Source organism: Trichechus manatus, unplaced genomic scaffold (genome assembly GCF_000243295.1).
Source record: "Trichechus manatus latirostris isolate Lorelei unplaced genomic scaffold, TriManLat1.0 scaffold00168, whole genome shotgun sequence".
NCBI lineage: Eukaryota > Metazoa > Chordata > Mammalia > Sirenia > Trichechidae > Trichechus > Trichechus manatus.
Genome location: NW_004444104.1, coordinates 3,894,025 through 3,913,604, shown reverse-complemented (window position 1 = coordinate 3,913,604; position 19,580 = coordinate 3,894,025). Strand labels below are relative to the sequence as shown.

The window sequence follows — 19,580 nt, the reverse complement described above, 5'->3', positions numbered from 1 at the left end:
GTCAACACTGTCCTTTCTCAACCTTGGGTTCCCTATCACCAGCTTTCCTGTCCTCTCCTGCCTTCTAGTCTTTGTCCCTGGACTGCTGTGCCCCATTAGTCTCATTTTGTTTTATGAACCTTGGGAGTGACTTCATTACTAAGCTAAAAGGGTGTCCAGGGGCCATACTCTCGGGGTTTCTCCAGTCTGTCAGGCCAGTAAATCTGGTCTTTTTTGTGTGTTAGAATTTTGTTCTACATCCTTCTCCAGCTCTGTCCAGGACCTTCTGTTGTGATCCCGGTCAGAGCAGTTAGTGGTAGGAAAGAAGCATTTTTTGATGGTTACCACAGATGGGAGGGGGAGGAAGGGAATATCACTAACTAGAGACTAGACATGTGTTAACTTTGGTAAAGGGAAAGGCAGTGCACAATATGGGGGAAGTCAACACAGCATGACCAAGGCAAGGGAAGACGCTGAGAGGCACACAAGAATAAAAGTCAACGAAGGTAAACACTATAACATACATAATCCTGCAACAACAGTAATAACAAACAATAATTTATGAGTGGATACACAGGTAGATGTGCATGCCAAATGGATATGGGTAGGCATATGGGAGTACACCCACATGCATATATAAGCTTGGCTGTGGGTATTTCTAAAACAGATTCGTATGTATTGCATGTATGTTGTTGTTGTTAGGTGCCATCGAGTCAGTTCCACTCATGGCGACCCTATGTACGACAGAACAAAACACTGCCCAGTCCTGCAACATCCTCACAGTTTTTGTTATACTTGAGCCCACTATTGCAGGTATTTTGTCAATCCATCTCATTGAGGGTCTTCCTCTTTTTCACTGACCTACTTTATCAAGCATGATGTCCTTCTCCAGGACTTGTGCCTCCTGATAACATGTCCAAAGTAAGTGAGACAAAGTCTCACCATCTGTGCTTCTAAGGAGCATCCTGGCTGCACTTCTTCCAAGACAGTTCATTCTTCTGGCAGTCCATGGTATATATATTCAATATTCTTCGCCAATACCGTAATTCAAAGGTTTCAATTCTTCAGTCTTCCTTATTCATTGTCCAGCTTTCCAATGCATATGAGGCAATTGAAAATACCATAGCTTGCGTGTCATGCACACCTTAGTCCTCAAAGTGAATTCTTTGCTTTTTAACTCTTTAAAGAGGTCTTTTGCAGCAGATTTGCCCAATGCAACATGTCATTTGGTTTCTTGACTCCTGCTTCCATGGACGTTGACTGTGGATCCAAGTAAATTGAAACCCTTGACAACTTCAATATTTTCTCCATTTATCATGATGTTACTTATTGGTCCAGTTCTGAGGATTTTTGTTTTCTTTATGTTGAGGTGTAATCCATACTGAAGGCTGTAGTCTTTGATTTTCATTCATAAGTGCTTCTTATTCACTTTCAGCAAGTGTCATCTGCGTATCGCAGGTCATTAATGAGTCTTCTCCAATCCAGATGCCGTGTTTTTCATATAGTACAGCTTCTCAGATTATTTGCTTAGTATACAGATTGAAGAAGTATGGTGAAAAGATACAACCCTGATGCACACCTTTCCTGATTTTAAACCACGTACTATCTTCTTGTTCTGTTTGAAGGACTGCCTCTTAGACTATGTACAGATTCCTCATGAGCACAATTAAGTGTTCTGGAATGTACCCATTCTTCACAATGTTGTCCATAAGTTGTTATGGTCCACACAGTCAAATGCCTTTGCATAGTCAATAAAAGACAGGTAAACAAGTTTGTGGTGTTATCTGCTTTCAGCCAGGATCCATTTGACATCAATAATGATACCCCTCATTCCACGTCCTTTTCTGAATGTAGCTTGAATTTCTGGCAGTTCCCTGTCGACGTACTGCTGCAACCACTTTTGAATTATCTTCAGAAAAATTTTACTTGCATGTGACATTAATGATATTGTTCAATAATTTCCACATTCCGTTGGATCACCTTTCTTTGGACTGGATACATACAAGATCTCTTCCAGATGACTGGCCAGGTGCTGTCTTCCAAATTTCTTGGCATATACTAATGAGCACTTCCAGTGTGATATCAGTCTGTCAAAACATCTCAGTTGGTATTCTGTCATTTTCTGGAGACTTGTTTTTCGCCAGTGCCTTCAGTGCAGATTGGATTTCTTCCTTTAGTACCATCAGTTCTTGATCATATGCTACCTCCTGAAATGGCTGAACGCTGACCAATTCTTTTTGGTACAGTGACTCTGTGTATTCCTTTTCATCTTCTTTTGATGCTTCTGTGTCATTCGGTATTTTCCCTGTGGAATTCTTCAATATTGCAACTCAAGGCTTGAATTTTTTTCTTCAGTTCTTTCAGCTTGAGAAATGCAGAGCATGTTCTTCCCTTTTGTTCTTCTAACTCCAGGTCTTTGCACATGTTATTATAATACTTTACTTTGTCTTCTCCAGCTGCCCTTTGAAATCTTCTGTTCCGCTCTTTTACTTCATCATTTCTTTCATTCACTTTAGCTATTCTACATTCAAGAGCAATGTTCAGAGTCTCTTCTGACATCCTTTTTGGTCTTTTCTTTCTTCTCTGTCTTTTTAATGCCCTTTGGCTTTCTTCATGTATGATGACCATGATGTCATTCCACAACTCATCTGATCTTCGGTCATTAGTGTTAAATGTGCCAAATTTGATCTTGAGATGGTCTCTAAATTCAGGTGGGATATACTCATGGTCGTACTTTGGCTCTTGTGGACTTGTTTTAATATTCTTCAGCTTCCACTTGAACTTGCATATGAGCAATTGACAGTGTATTCCACAGTCAGCCCCAGCCTTGTTCTGATGAATGACATTTAGCTTCTCTATCGTCTCTTTCCACAGATGTAGTCGATTTTATTCCTGTGTATTCCATCTGGTAAGGTCCACGTGTATAGTCATTGTTTGTGCTGTTGAAAAAAGGTATTTGCAATGAAGAAGCCTTCGGTCTTGCAAAATTCTTCCTTGCAATCTCCATCATCATTTCTGTCACCAATGCCATATTTCTAACTGCTGATTCTTCTTCTCTGTTTCCAAGTTTTACATTCCAATCACCAGCAATTATCAATGCATCTTGATTGCATGTTTATCAATTTGCATGTATATTCATAAATATAATAGAGCACACAGGGGACACCGTCACAGAAACAACCTAGATGTAACCAAACACCTTAAGTGACTGAGTTACTGAGCTTAAAGGCTAAGGCCCATAGTCCCGGGGGACATCTGGATCAATTGGCATAACACAGTTCATAAAGCAAACGTTCTACGTCCTACTCTGGTGAGTAGAGTCTGGAGTCTTAAAAGTTTGCAAACGACCATCTAATATACAACTATTGGTCTCTTTCCATCCAGAGCAAAGGAGAGTGAAGAAAACCAAAGACTCAAGGAAATAATTAGTCCAAAGGACTAATGGACCCCAGGAGCCACAGCCTCCACCAGCCTGAGACCAGAACTAGATGGTGCCCAGCTACCACTACCAACCACTCTGACGAGGATCACAATAGTAGATCCCGGTTAGAGTGGGGGAAAAGAAAAGTAAAACAAAATTCAAATTCATAAAAAAGACCAGATTTACTGGTGTGAGAGAGACTGGAGGAACCCCTAAGACTATAGCCCTTAGGTATCCTTCTAACTTGGAACTGAAGCCATTCCCAGATATCATCTTTCAGCCAAATAGTAGACAGGCCTATAAAATAAACAATAACACCCATGAGGAAAATGCTCCTTAGAACAGTAAGCTACATGGGACCAAAAGGACAACATATGCCCTAAAGCAAAGATGAGAATACAGGAAGGGGCAGGAAAACCCGATGAATGGAAATGAGGAACTCAGGGTGGTAATAGGGAGAGTGCTGACACATTGCAGGGAGTGCAACCTATGTCATGGAACAATGTGTGTATAAACTATTGACTGGGAAACTAATTTGCGCTGTAAACCTTCACCTAGAGCACAATGCAAACAGTTTCACCTTTAGAGACCTATTATGTGGTTTTCCTTCTTACAATAAAATAATTTAAATAAAAGGCATTTAAAAAAAAAAACTGAAGCAATGTGTTGAATTCAAGTTACACACATTACTTGATTCTTACCTACTCACAGAAATCTACAGCTTTCTGACAGGGAAATCACTTGATTAGATTTTACATTTACTTGACTCTTAAAGGATATACAAGTCTTTTTTGCATAACAAAAAGTATTTGTACTTGATAAAATATTGCATTCTTTAAAACTCAAAGAGATATTTAAAATGATTTCTGCTTGAATTTTGGCTACCTCACGTGTGGTTTTCTCTGACTTACACCTACAATTTCTGAGGTCATTATACTAACACACATTAATCCTGCCTGCAAAAAGTTTGCAGTTTTTCATCTGCTCATCCATGCAGTAGACTGAGGAGAATGTTCTGCCAGGTGCTGTGCTAAATTCTGGGACTATAAAATTGAATAAAAGCCCTTTGTCCACACATAAGGAGTTTAGACGCCAATGGACTAGACCTATAAATTAACAAAATTATGTTAAGTACTTGTTCAATGGCTGTCATGGATTGAATTGTGTCCCCCAAAAATATGTGTCAACTTGGTTAGGCCATGATTCCCAGTATTGTGTGGTCCTCCATTTTGTGATTGTAAGTTTATGGTAAAGAGGATTAGGGTGGGAGTGTAACACCTTTACTAAGGTCACATCCCTGATCCAATGTAAAGGGAGTTTCCCTGGGTTTGGCCTGCACCACCTTTTATCTTACAAGAGATAAAAGGAAAGGGAAGCGAGCAGAGAGTGGGGAACCTCATACCACCAAGAAAGCAGCACCAGGAGCAGAGCACAACCTTTGGACCTTGGGTTCCTGTGCGGAGAAGCTCCTAGTCAGGTGAAGATTGATGAGAACGACCTTCCTCCAGAGCCAACAGAGAAAGCCTTCCCCTGGAGCTGACCCTAAATTTGGACTTCTAGCCCACTAGACTGTGAGAAAATAAATTTCTCTTTGTTAAAGCCATCCACTTGTGGTATTTCTGTTATAGCGGCACTAGATAACTAAGACAATGGCTGTCTTTTTCCACTGAACCGTGTGCCCCATGAGGGCAGGGACCTTGTTTGTCTGATTCCCTGTTGTTAATACCAGCACCTAACATGTAGCCGGCACTCAGTAAATATTTATTAAATAATAAGGGCTAACATGGATGCATACAGAGGGAGCTATAGAAACCCCCAAAAGGGACACCTGCCTAGTTTTATGGGTACAGACTGAGCTGGAGGGTGGTGTGAGGGTGTCACTGCAGAGAAATTTCTTTAAGTGAGAGTTGAGCCAAGTCCCAGGAGACAGAGGAAATTAGTGAGATAAAAGCATGATTGGAGTGGCTTACGAGTACCCCTCTCATTGTTGAGGAACTTCGAATACTTCTGGAGTGCCAAGAAGAGATCAGTCTGTAGAGGTATGCAGGGAGAGATTTGGAAGGGTCTTGTTATTGTTGTTGTATGCTGTAAAGTCATTCTGATTCATAGTGACCTTTTGGACAGAGTAGAACTGCCCCATAGTGTTTTCTAGGCTATAATCTTCATGGCTGAAATGGACTTGATGGCAACGGGGTTTTTTTCTTTTTTCTTTTGGTTTTTAATCTTTATGGAAGCAGATTACCACATCTTTCACAGAGGTGCTCATGGGTTCGAACTTTGGACCTTTCGGTTACAGCTGGGCACTTAACCACTGTGCCACCAGGGCTCCTTGATGGGCCTCGTAGGCTGTGCCATTTATTCATTTCTATTTTAGTATATAGAACAATTTATATTTTTCACTTGCCTAATTTCTATTTTTTACTTGTTCACAAACTCATACTACACTGGTAGTTCATTGATGCTAAACACTATCTTTTTTCTTACCCTAATTCGTTGTCATGGAGTCAATTCCCACTATAGGACAGAGTAGAACTGCCCCCACAGGGTTTCCAAGGAGCCGCTGGTGGATTCGAACTGCTGGCCTTTTTTTTTTTTAGTTAGCAGCCAAGCTCTTAACCACTTCGCCACCAGGGCCCTGACTCATAGTGACTCTACAGTTTGCTACTCGGCCTCCCAGAATAATGATGGGGATATAGTAGTTCCTCAAAAGTTACTGCAGGAAGGAAGGAGCAATGTCCAGTGATTAAGTTACCTGGATGGTAGGGATATCAGGAAAGGAGGCTATACCAGGCTGAGAGAGACCTAGTCAGGACCTTAACTCGTGGTGAGGTGCGTTTGGTAAACTTCACATCTCAAAACTAAAGTCAGAGACAGACGTGTGGGGGAATTTCAGTCTAATTTCTTAGCGGAAGGTCAATAAAAGCATTTTAGGATTTATTAGGGTTTGTCATACCTAGGTCCCAAAAAGAGTAAGGAAAAGGCCCTGGTTGTTTCCCTACGTCATACCCGGACAGTAAAGAGAGATGAACAGATTGTTGCGTTGCACTCCGTAGCCAGGCTTGGCCAACGAGTAACACAAAAGGGCAGAGTAGGTGTTGTATTCCCCAAGATAGCAACTAGGACGTGTCTGTGGGCATTCGTGGCTGCCACGCGCGCTGAGGTATCTCGCACTAGCGTAGAAAGCCCAAGAAAACATAAACGTTGAGTAGGCGGAACGCGGAACTCAGGCACCTGGCTCCCCGTCCGGACGCAGTTTTCAAGCGCACCAGCGAGCGTTCGGCAGACGGTGGAGCGTCCCCCCTCGATCGAGGTGGAGACTCGGCCGGTAGGAGATTGAGCTGGCTCTAGGGAAAAAAGCACAGGAGCCTGCCCTTCCTCCTCCATAGCTTCCCCTCCAGTTAGACGATCCCAAGCTGTAGCACAGGCCTCCGGCTTCTCAGTAAACCAATTAGGGATCGAATCGGCCTGCGCGGAAGCGGTAACAAGCCCCTTCCGCCTCCTAGTCATAGTTTTAGGACCCGAGAGGAGAGCTGCCGCCGTTTTGCCTTTGGGCAGGGAGAGGACCCCTCATTCCAGACAAGGTGAGCTTGGAAAACAGCTGCGAGTCCCACCCCTACTTCCTGGAGGCGCAGATGAAAGCAGGCCATCCTTGGGGCCGTCCGCCTCTTCTCTGATTGGTTGACTGCTCTCTTAATCAGTTCTTCTAGCTAGTGATTGGCTGGGATGGACCGTCTGTCACTGGCTTCCGGGTGGGAAGCTAGGTCGCTAAGGGAAGCGTTACTTCAGTCTCGGTTGGGACGAGGTTAGTTGGGCCCTTGAGCCGGGTTTGTTTATTGTAGTGGGGACCGTCCCCCGGCGCGAGCTTCCGTCGCAACGGAAAGGACCAGTGGCAGAGTGGCAAGAAAGTGAAGGTTTAGAAGTAAACGGGATTCACACCTAACCCTGGCAGCAGCAGCGTGGGGGAGGATAGGCAGGAAGGCCTTTGGGAGAGGAGCGTAATCCTTGGAGCTGTGACAGTGTAGGAGGAAAGGCCTAAAATTCTGTTGTGGGAGCAAAGGGCCTTGCGGGAGATTTTCATGACCTAATTGTATGGGCATCTAATTTTCTAGGTTAGTGACTAAGAAAATCCACGGGAGAGTTTACTTTGACTTTGCAGCAGAGGTGGGAGACTGCCAGCAGTTCCGGCCGTCCAAGAGACAGATTAATTTGAATAATTCCTCTCTCTTCCAATTGCTTCAGATGGGCAGCTCTCAAAAAAAGCACAGACAATTGAAGGATGGATACCATTGCATATACTAAAAGCATATTGAAAGGAAAATAAGGTATTCACTTTGATTTGTGTAAATTGTGCAATTGCCTCTTAGGAGATGCTCTTAAGTTTTGAATAATAGTAAGAGTAGCTTGATTTATGATAGATTTCAGATTGTTTAGTACAAAAATTCTATTAATGCTGTCTCTACCAAATATGCTCTCTGGTCCTGATTATTCTGAAAGGGGAAAGAAATCTTGAGTTTTTAGTAATGTTACTTCACGTTTGAGTGGGTAGTCCTACTAGATCTTTCATTAAAAAGGACAAGATGATCACTGTAAAAAAAATTCTTGAATTTGTAATTTCATGCTAGAGTACACATGAAATTGGGTAATGGCTCACTTATACAGTAGGTTAGAGCTGTAAGCTAATTTTATATTTAAAACAATTTGCTGATTTAACACCTAGTATATTTTGAGAATCAGAATTACAACTGGCAACCTAATCATTTGATCCACCGGCCGTTATTAACTTATGTTAACACACACCCTTTGGTGACATTCTAGAAATTGTCAAAGAATAGTTTATTTCATCACAGAACACTTCAAATGAGCTCTTAAATGTAGGTGTTGGCCTTACTGTGGAAAATTCTGATTTAGGATTGAGGATGAGATTTGACCATCTTTTTTTTTTTTTTCTTTTTTTAGTTTCTTCCGGTGGTTTTGATGTACACTCCCAGTTGAAAACCATTGCCTTAGTGACTTAGTAAATGTTTAAGAAAAATTCTAAAATATTTATGAAAAAAAATTTTTTTGCCATGATTTCCTTATAGCGGGGAGCCCTAGTGGCACAGTGGTTAAAGCTCTCAGCTGCGAACCAGAAGGTCGGCAGTTCGAACCAACCAGCTGCACGTTGGGAGAAAGATGTGGCAGTCTGCTTCCATAAAGATTTACAGCCTTGGAAACCCTATGGGGCAGTTCTGTTCTGTCCTGGGTCACTATGAGTTGGAATTGACTCGACAACAGCGGGTTTGGTTTTGGATTTCCTTGTATTTTAAAAGTAGGCGTCTCAGGGATGACATTTAAGTATAATATAAAAATAGTGCTTAGGCAAGGTAAGGAAGTTTCCCTGGTACTCAGAAACCCATGGGACTAACCATTCCAGGCTTAGGGGTGAGGCTTCATGTGGGCAGACACAGTGCTGTGTGCACTCTCGCAGTCGTCAGAACCATGCATGGCGCACTCTTTCCTGTGAGGTTTCAAAAGGCTTTCTATTAGGCTTTAAAGAGAGATCAGTAGGAAAAATTATTTTTATGCCAACAAAGTGGCAGTGGGGGGTAATATTAAGTTTACGAGTTTTATTTTGAGGATATTGTTGCTGGAAATAAATATAAATAAATAGCCCTTTGCTTATTAAGTAAAGAACATAAATAATTAAAGCTTGAAATTTATGTATTAGTATGAAATATCTAGATACTCCAAACATTAATAAGGGCTTTTAGACAGAGTTAACCAGAATATTGAGAGGTTAAAAAAAATTAGATACTCGCTTTGAGATTCAGATGGGGGAAATGTGAGGTAGGTCAAATCCAGTCTGACTTAAACTATGACTTTAGGCAAAGAAGTAGGTCCACTTGTGTTCTGTCTCCTAGAAATTGTTTTTCATTTACGTGTACATTCTCAAGATTTGGCAAATGAAGTATTTTGAATAGGGACAAAAAGACCAAATAAATGCAAAAAACAAACAAAAGCTATAAGGTTAAAATACAAAACCATGTGTCATCTATGACTAATACCTTGAGTTTTGCATGTATTGTTTGGACAGAAAGCCAGGAGATCTCAGTATGAATCAGTCTAGATCTAGATCAGATGATGGTGGCGAAGAAGCCTCATTTCAAGACCATAATCATCACGAAAATGAGAGAAGGTGGCAACAAGAGCGTCTTCACAGAGAAGAAGCCTATTATCAGTTTATTAATGAACTCAGTGATGAAGATTACCGGTTAATGAGAGACCATAATCTTCTAGGCACCCCTGGTAAGAAATCGGTGAAAGAGCAGATATCTTAATTCATCATTGGAAGGAAGAATTTCAAAATGAGGAGAGGTTTTCTTTTTTTTTTCCCCTTTTCCCCTTCCCCCAAAGTATACAGTTTTTATGAGTTTAAGGACATTTTGAACATAACAAAATAAAAAATAACTGACTGACTTCTGTATTTTATAATTACATGAGAACATTGGACATGGAACACTGTCATACAGATGCCAAACTGATAAACAGGTTGATGTACATAACAGTGTTAAACATTACGTATTTAGTCCTCCTTCACTTACGTAGTATTTATACAAATATTGTGATTTAAAACCCAATTCTAACTCATTTGAGGGTGTTATAATTTATTTATTCAGCTGAATTAATAAAAGTCCATTGGGCTCCATAAATTTGCTACAAATGCATGAACTAACTGAAATTAAATTGTATATTGATGACCCGTATGATGAAGCATTGGGGTAAAAGTCAAGTAAGTAAAGATTTTAAGTTTTCTCTAGATATATTACCTTCTTAATTTCTTTTTTAACTCTGCATTAAAATCCACAGAATTATAGCTTTGTTCCTAAGCATATCAACTGAGAGCACTTTATCAATTACTCACATTAAATATTATTTTAATAAATTTTAATAAAACTAAATTGATGTATATTTGCATCAGTTGAATGTTTTTAACTGTGTGCAATTTACAGAACATACAAAGACAATAAAACATGATCTTCTACAGATTGCTAAAGATTAATACCCTTCATGGGTTCTCATGAAACTTGGTAATTTAAAATTTTTTAGTTAAAGTGAGCAATTTTTTATTGTTTTAGGAGAAATAACATCAGAAGAACTACAACAGCGGTTAGATGGAGTCAAGGAACAAATAGCATCTCAGCCTGACTTGAGAAACAGGGAAAATGGGACAAATACTAGAGGTACTGTGGACTCTATTCCCTAAGGAACAGGCTTGATGGGAACAATTGCAGAAATGAAATTAGTGGATTTTATACAATATGTTTGTGTTTACTGTTTTCCAGTTTTAACGTGATACTCATTCAGGTAACATGTATGTGCTATGTGTAAAACAGTATACTTAGGCACTACAGCACAGGTGAATGAATACAAAGGTGTCTTCATACACAGATTGCCTTCAGGGAGCTTGAAATACTCTACAATTAAGTTAATTACCAGCATAACCAACAGACTGTCCTCGGGTCAATTCAGACTCCTGGCGACACTGTGTGTGTCAGAACTGTGCATAGTTCTTTTTAATATTAGAATGTACATAGTACTATCTCCCAAGTGATGTAACTGCGCCTGGCTTCTAAAAGCTTATATACAGAGCAGTATAAAATGGCTGAATGTCAGGCAACCTCTTTTTGTTCCTTTGTTTTATTGTTGTTTTTGTTTGTTTGGTTGTTTTATTGAACAAACACTGAGCCATAGTATAAGAAGTTCTTATTAAAAAAAAAGTACTTGTTAAAAATTCAAGCTAAACAGATGTAGAGTTAAAGTAAAAGCCAACTTTCTTGCCCCTCTTCACCAGCCCCCTTTCTCTCTCCAGAGATAGTCATTATTGGTAGTTTCACATATTAAAATCATTGTATTAATTAGGGCAAAGGCTATATAAAGACCCAGAAGTGCAACGACTCAGTACCATAGAAGTTTATTTCTTTCTTGTGTTAGCACTCCAGGGAAGATAGGCGAACTTTTCTCCATAAATTCTCCTGGGACACACCCAGCCAGTCTAATGGTTCTATAACTGTGCTATCTGGTATAGTAGCTACTAGCTACATGTGACTGTTTAAGTTAATTAAAATGAATAAAATTTAAAATTCAATTCCTTACTCACACTGGCTACATGTCAAGTGCTCATAGCTACGTGTGGCTATTGAGGAAGTTTCATTGGACAGTGCTGTTCTAAGGAATTGTTTGAGTGCTCAGGCTAAGTCATGACCATATCTGGGTTCCAGCTGGCAGGAAGAAGGAACAAATAGTTGTAAGCTACCAGCTTGGAAGTAAGAAGTATCACTTTTACTAACATTGCAGTGATGAGAACTTGTCCACATGGCCACATCTAACTGCCAGGCTGTACACATGCTCAGTTATAATACACTTACAGGGGGAGAAGGGAACAGGCTGTGCACATGCTCAGTTACAGTACTCTTACAGAGAGAGAAGGGTACAGGCTGTGCACATGCTCAGTTATAGTACTCTTACAGTGGAGAAGGGCACAGGCTGTGCACATGCTCAGTTATAGTACTCTTAACAGTGGGGGAAGGGTAGACTAGATTTTGGTAAATGATTAGCAAATTGTTTCATATACACCTTCATCACTGCATTCTAATTAATCAAAGAAGAAAGTAGCATTTAAAATGATTAATGTTTACCTACCTTTTACCTATATTTTTTCCACAAACTAAAATCTAAATTGGATATAAGCCCATTTTCTTCTTTTGTGTTCAGATGTGTTAGTTTTACTATATTGGTACACCAGTAATACTGGTCTTTTGAATGTATTTTAATGGAAAACACAATCATCACAGGTAGCTTATCTTGAGAATATGACTGAAGTTGCTCTTTATTGACACCAGCTGCTAATTAACAGCTTTAACTTCAGTGTTTAAAAAATTTTATGAGAGAGAGATTACAGTAATGAAATGAAATCAAATCTATTTCATTTAGTAGGTGTTTTTGAGTAGAACAGTGTTTAAGGGGAAAACTGTGAATCAGAATGCTTTTCATGGAGTTTTGCCCTGGTTAAAAAAGAAAAATGTAAGCTTGGCACAGTGGCAGTATCACGGCCAAAGAAGTTTATCTAGGACACATTTATTTCTAAATTTATTTACTCAACAAATATTAACTGAGAGTCTAATTTCTACCACATACTGCTCTAGATGGTAGAAATTTAACAGTGAATAAAATGAGAAAACTCTTTGTCTTTATGGATTTTATATTCTAAGTGAACAGAAAATATATTTTCTACATATACCCGTTGTTACCCATTGCCATTGAGTCAACTCCGACTCAGAGCAACCCTGTAGGACACAGTAGAACTTCCCACAGGGTTTCTAGGCTGTAATCTTTACGGAAGCAGACTGCCACATCTTTCTCTGGAAAAGTGACTGATGGACTCAAACTGCCAACCTTTCGGTTAGTAGCCAAGTGCTTAACCACTGCGCCATCAGGGATATATATAGTAGCTGACATTTATTGAGTGCTTTCTATTTGCCAGGTATTGTGCTAATTATTTTATATAGTGTATTGTTTTACCCTTATGGTAATACTGAGATTGATACTATTATTATCTCCAATTTATAGATAAGGATACAGGCATAGAGAATTAAGTAACTTGCCTAAAGTCTCCCAGCTTCATATAAAAACAAATAGTGTGGTTCTGACATCATATTTAGAAAGCCAGAGTTTTTGAGTTGTACATTTTTGGCAGTTCTTGAAAAATAGGATAAAATTCTTAAGGTTCCAAAAATACCTAGTTGCAAAAATTTTGATTGAGTTGGTTCTACTTGAAGGATTCTACAGATACAGGAAGAATCATACGTAAAATTTTGCCACTTCAGTTTACTGATAATACAGTATGAATAAAGCAATTTAAATATACAATTTTGGTATTCGATGCGTTCCTTACTTGCCACAACATTTTGCTAATTACAGGCAGATAGAAATCAGGAGTGAACATTTTTCCACAACTTTGCATAAATAGTATTTAAATTTTTGTAATTCATAAGTAGTATTTAAGTTTTATAATATCCTTATAATATACACGTTTCTTTTAAAAAGTTCAGTTAATTTTTTTTTCTTTTTCATTCATTAAAATTGCAGTTGTTCTTAAATATAATTAGTAAAAACTTCGGTTTTTAGTTTTTAGGAATTGATCTTAAGTTGATTTTTTGTTTTTCAGACTCAGAAGTCCCTAGAGAAAGTTCAAATGAAGATTCTCTGTTAGAATGGTTGAACACCTTTCGCCGTACAGGAAATGCAACTCGAAGTGGACAAAATGGGAACCAGACATGGAGAGCTGTGAGTCGAACAAACCCAAACAGTGGAGAGTTTCGGTTTAGTCTGGAAATCCACGTAAATCATGAGAATAGGGAATTTGAAATTCATGGAGAAGATTATGCGAGCATTCCACTTACAGATATTAGCAGAGATCATACTAGAAACAGGCATCAAAGATCAAATAGTCCTGTGGCTAGGCGAACAAGAAGCCAAACCTCAGTGAATTTCAGTGGTAATAGTTCAAACACGCCAAGGACTAGGCTTGGTTCAAGGGGGCAGAATTCAATAGAAGTTTCTTACTCAACATTGGGAAGATTAAGAAATGGAGTTAGAGGATCAGTTGGCGTTCCTAGGACTCGTACTCCTCGTGCTAATTCCAGTGATCACACAGACCAAGCAGGGGATGGTGAACTCAGGCAAAGGGAGGGGCAGCGATTTGGAGCAGCACATGTTTGGGAAAACGGGGCTAGAACTAATGTTACGGTGAGGAATACAAACCAAAGATTAGAGCCAATAAGGTTACGGTCTTCCTTCAGTAGTCGAAGCCGTTCACCAATTCAGAGACAGAGTGGCACTGCTGATCATAATTCACAAAGGGAGAGTAGGCCTTCACAGCGTACCATTAGAAGGTCTGCCAGGAGGAGAGGTATAACTCATGGCTTCTTACAGCATGACAGAGAATCCAGAGGTACCACATATACCCCATTCTCTAATTCAAGACTTGTGTCAAGAATAACCGTAGAAGAAGGAGAAGAATCCAGCAGGTCCTCTACTGCTGTACGACGGCATCCAACTATCACGCTGGACCTTCAAGTGAGAAGGATTCGTCCTGGAGAAAATAGAGATCGGGATAGTATTGCAAATCGAACTCGATCTAGGGTAGGACTAGCAGAAAATACAGTTACTCTTGAAAGCAATAGTGGGGGCTTTCGCCGAACTATTTCTCGTTTAGAGCGGTCAGGTATTCGAACCTATGTTAGTACCATAACAGTTCCTCTTCGTAGGATTTCTGAGAATGAGCTTGTTGAGCCATCATCAGTGGCTCTTCGGTCAATTTTAAGGCAGATCATGACTGGATTTGGAGAATTGAGTTCTCTAATGGAGGCTGAATCTGAGTCAGAGATTGAGAGAAGCGGTCAGCATTTACCAGAGATGCACTCAGATTTGGGTGACTTAGGTACAGTTAATGATAGCAGCCCGCACAACGAAGGTTCCTCTGAAGACTGGCAGGCCCAGGAAGACAGCACTGGAATGCGTGGTGAAAACGACACCATGCAGCCTCATGCCCAAAACAGTGACAGTAGAGGTGACAGGCAGTTGAGAAATGCCAACAATTTAGTTGAAACTGGAACACTACCTATTCTTCGCCTTGCTCACTTCTTTTTACTAAATGAAGGTGATGATGATAACCGCAGTCGGGGTTTAACCAAAGAGCAGATTGACAATCTTTCTACCCGGAACTATGAGCATAGCAGTATTGATAGTGAACTAAGTAAAATCTGTAGTGTGTGTATCAGTGACTACGTAACTGGAAACAAGCTCAGGCAGTTACCTTGCATGCATGAATTCCACATCCACTGTATTGACCGCTGGCTGTCAGAGAACTGCACTTGTCCCATCTGTCGGCAGCCTGTGTTAGGGTCCAGTATAGCAAACAGTGGATGACGTAATGGCTTCTGTTCAAATATTGCATTCAGTAGCGCTGACTATTCAAGCATTCTCTTGTTGACTTATTTGTGATGAGTGAACCAGGATGAAAATTAACAGATTATAGTTTGAACTATTTTTTGTGTGCTTTTTTAACTTGTTAAAAAGAGGAAGTTTATATAAATTTAAGATGCAAACATTAAATTATCTAAAAGTACAGAAAAGTTAATATTGCTAGAACCAAATAACCTTGAAAATGTTTTTTATTTTGGTAATTTTGTCATGCTAAGCACTTTTATATCTGCAAAATTCAGTGAGTTGAAAATCAGTCTTCTTCTTAATAGTACAGGCAGACTTCACTTGCACTTTAAAGTTTCATGGGCTTAGTTCTATGTCCAGACATTGATGTCCAAATAAACCTTTGATTAACTTTTTACTATAAGGACAGTGTCTTTTCATGAAAGAGTGTCTGTCTGGATGTTTGCAAAATGTATTTAAGTTACTTGAAATGTTAAATTTAATATGCAGCATACCATATGTGTGTATAGAGATACATAATTTTTAGGTTAAAATATCCAATCTGAAACTACCAGTTTGGTTCTTATTTAAGTTTTTTGGCTATTTCTGCATAAGACACAATGTTAATATTGACAAGATCATCTCTGGGAGGAAGTAGATTAAGATGTCATTTAAAAACAGATAATTTACTGAAGCGTCTCTGACTATCTGACCTACTAGACAGCAAGCAGTATATAATATTGAATGAGTATTTCTTTATTCAGAAATGGAAAATGGAAATTTTAGAACATACGTAGGCTATTTAACTTGAGTTCAGCCTTTTTGGTGACTTTTTTGAAAGTTCAAACAATTCCTTGGGTTATTAAGTAAGGTACATAATATGCATGGTATCTTGAATTTAGTTTTAAAATCTAAAAAAATGTCTAAGAAGAATCTAATGCATAGATAATATGTTAAGTTCACTTGGAGACCAAAAAAAAAAAAAACCCAAATAAAAAAAAGTTCTAATAAAAAACCCTTTAAGAGAATGTACACTTTATATAAACACAAAGTATGCATTAAAGATCTATTTCTGCCAATAAATACTAAAACACAAACTGTATTTGTACTTTTGTTTTTTTCCTTCTGTTGGTCCACTGTGGTTTATTCACCCTAAAAAATACTTATTTCATGCCTCCTAAGGGTCAGGCAATGTTAACGGGGTTGAGGCTTCATCAGAAGACAAACAGAAATCCCTGTCTTCCTGGAAAAGACATCTTTGCTTTTAGAAATTGAAAGCCAGTTGATAAAATGAATCACTGTTGTTACTTCCATGTTTGTTTATGAAATACACGACACGGTTTTTCTGTGGTATACTGTTAGGGCAAAATCACAAGACTAATACCTCAAGGCCAGTTGTATAAGACTTAGATATATCTCAAGACTTCATTTTTCTTTCTGATTAGTAATTCTGTTCACTTCATTAGGACAGATGCATGCCCAGGAATGTTAAGGAGTGCATTGAGCACCTGGAGGGAAGATTTTAGGTACTTTGTTTGCAGTAAGTAGTTTATGTAGGGTAGTTATGGGACAAGAGGCTGGGAAGGTTGATTGGTCAGATTTAAAAATTTTAAATGTCAGACTAGGGAATTTCTATTATAGATACTAGGTGTCCCTTGATGATTTGAGTGGGGAATGTTAAGATCATTATTCATGTTTCAGTAAGATTAGTCTGTTGTTAGATGCCATTGAGTCAGTTCCAACTCATAGCGACCATATGTACAACAGAATGAAGTACTGCCTGGTCCTGCACCATCCTCACAATTGTTATGCTTGAGCCCAGTGTTGAAGCCACTGTGTCAGTCCATCTCGTTGAGGGTTTTCTTCTCTTTCTCTGACCCTGTACTTTACCAAGCATGATGTCCTCCAGGGACTGATCCTTCCTGATAAATGGTCTAGTGTAGTTTATAGAACACTGGAATTGAGAGATGGGAGCAAACCAATAAGGGAACTGTTGGTGATAAAACAGACATCTTTATCGATAATTTTATCAGTTATCATCATCATCATCAGTTATTATCTAATGGAGGATGATAATGAAACTGGAAGGAAAGAAGAGTATGAAAACAAAAAAATTGTAAAAACAAAAATAGACATTTGGTCTTTGGTTCATATGAGAAAGTGGGAGAGAGACATTTATAGGTGAAGGAGAGTCACTCAAGCGGAGGAGGGAGAACTGTCACAAATGACAATTACAAGAGTCTACTAATTTAGACGTTTAAACATATATATCTCATTTCAGTGTTAATCATTTGTTCCCTATATGCACAGGATACTAATGCCATCATTTATTTTTCATATGGAATATTCCTTAGGAAGTAGTACCTCCCCTGACCCAACCAATTAGAAAATTAAAACAAAAAGGGGGAAATGAAAAAGGTAAGAGATAAAGAAAAAATCACACTGATTCTTTGTTTTACTTAGTCCCTTGCAAAATATGGTAATGTTACCACCATATGAAGAGATCCCAAATAGAATGAGGTTATGTACTGTATGGAACATTTCTCATAAAGCTTAATGAATTTTGTAAATTGGTATCCCAGTTGGGAATAAAGAAGGACTTTCTTTAATATTTTCATTCATTTCTCAAAGGTTGATGACAAATACAAAGACTCGTTACGTATTCATAGTTTCTATTTAGCAATGTACCTATCGTGGCTCCAACATATGAAGCAGCAGTTGTTTTGAAATTCCTGATTTATATATCATGGCCCATGTTAGATACTTTGAGTTTGTTCTTTACAGTGTGGCCATTCTGCAAACTTATAAACTGCCAGCTTTCCAGCTACTCTCCTACTATTAAGTCCTTTCACCCTCTTTTCTCATTTCTCACATTTTTCCAGTTTGAACTAGATTTTTATGATCCTTGATTATCTTTTATTTGCCCTTGGGAGGTTATTTTCCTTTCAATATTTAACATGAATTCATAATTGAAACCTCCCAAGATCTCCTTCAGTATCATGGCCATTTAATAACTAGCAAGTGGCAGAGTTCAGAATCAAACACGGGGCCATTTATCTCTAACACTTTCCCCACTCTACTGCATTCTAGAAGAAAATGCCTTGGGGGCATTTTCAATCTAATTTTTCCTAAAGATATTTTTCTAATTTAACTTTGTTATATCATGGCTTTGTGACTAATCTCCATATGCAAATACATCCTTTCTGTCTCATGAGTGGAGAAGAGTGAAGGACTGATTCTGAAAGAAAAACAGTTTATATTATAGAGATGAATCCAAAAAAGATGAATGAGGCATCTGAAGATGCTGTGGAAAGTACCAGACTTAACAAACCGAGTATGAGGCATTTTCATGCGTATTACTGCCAGACAAGCACATCTAATGAACTTCTAATCTTCCTGCGTCTCTCTACTTGAATAATCTATGGCCAGAGGATGAAGAAATTGTGTAGAAATAGCACTCTACATAGAGTCATTCCCCTTACAATGGTTGCAGCCTCATTTAAGATCTCTCCTTTAACCTTGTGTAACATAGGAAATCAGAGCACTGGGGTATCTGTGTGAGGAGATTATTTGCTAGGAAGCCAGATGGAGCTATCACTGAGAAGGCCAGAGGTTCCATGTTCCAAAGGACATGGTGATGGTTGTCAGTGGTGCGGCAGATTTTGAGTTCTTTTAAGTGATTATGAGTAATGTTAGTTCCTGAAGATAATCTGCCCTTACAGTACCTGTGGATTCATGATTACTTTTAGCAAGTGTTATTTTTGTTTGATTATTAGCCCTCTGAAGACTCTTTTAGGATCCCTGGTGGCACAGTGGTTAAAGTGCTCGGCTGCTAACTGAAAGGTCAGCAGTTTGAACCTGCCAGCTGCTCCATGAGAAAAGATGTGGTAATCTCCTTCCATTAAGATTACAGCCTTGGAAACCTTATAGGGTAGTTCTACTCTGTCCTATAGGATCGCTATGAGTCGGAATCGACTGAAAGCAGTAGGTTTGGAAGACTCTTAATTTGACTTTTTTCTTCCTTTCTTCTTTATAACATCACATTTCCTCTGGAAAAGAAAAAAAAAATTTTCTGGTGTATTTTTCCTATTTTGTATTAATATCTCGTTTGAGATGGTGTAACCTCTTGTCTCCCCAGTACATAGGCACTCCTCCTCCTCATACATTTCATCACAAAAATACTTCTACTTAACCATAATCCAGCTACTTTCTG

General features: G+C 38.9%; 1 protein-coding gene across 5 annotated transcripts; it reads left to right on the top strand.

Annotated features, from left to right (window-relative positions):
* Positions 1-6,690: 6,690 nt before the first annotated feature.
* Positions 6,691-16,469, top strand: RNF6 (ring finger protein 6). 5 transcript variants are annotated; one of them, XM_023740922.1, is made up of 5 exons: positions 6,691-6,981; positions 7,640-7,722; positions 9,474-9,685; positions 10,516-10,620; positions 13,605-16,464. In XM_023740922.1, the coding sequence occupies exons 3-5, from the start codon at positions 9,493-9,495 to the stop codon at positions 15,365-15,367; spliced, it is 2,061 nt and encodes a 686-aa protein (XP_023596690.1). In that variant the 5' UTR covers positions 6,691-6,981; positions 7,640-7,722; positions 9,474-9,492; the 3' UTR covers positions 15,368-16,464. The 5 variants fall into 5 exon arrangements, with proteins under 5 accessions (XP_023596690.1, XP_023596691.1, XP_023596692.1 ...); XM_023740923.1 differs by having other exon boundaries at positions 7,510-7,722; XM_023740924.1 differs by having other exon boundaries at positions 6,711-6,725; positions 7,510-7,722.
* The last annotated feature ends 3,111 nt before the right edge of the window (positions 16,470-19,580 follow it).

Bases quoted from the DNA above. Each gene is read 5' to 3' on its own strand.
- RNF6 (XM_023740921.1), top strand. From the start codon at position 9,457: ATGTATTGTTTGGACAGAAAGCCAGGAGATCTCAGTATGAATCAGTCT. The intron at 9,686-10,515 runs GTAAGAAATCGG...TTATTGTTTTAG, and splicing joins TAATCTTCTAGGCACCCCTG to GAGAAATAACATCAGAAGAA. The intron at 10,621-13,604 runs GTACTGTGGACT...TTTGTTTTTCAG, and splicing joins AAATGGGACAAATACTAGAG to ACTCAGAAGTCCCTAGAGAA.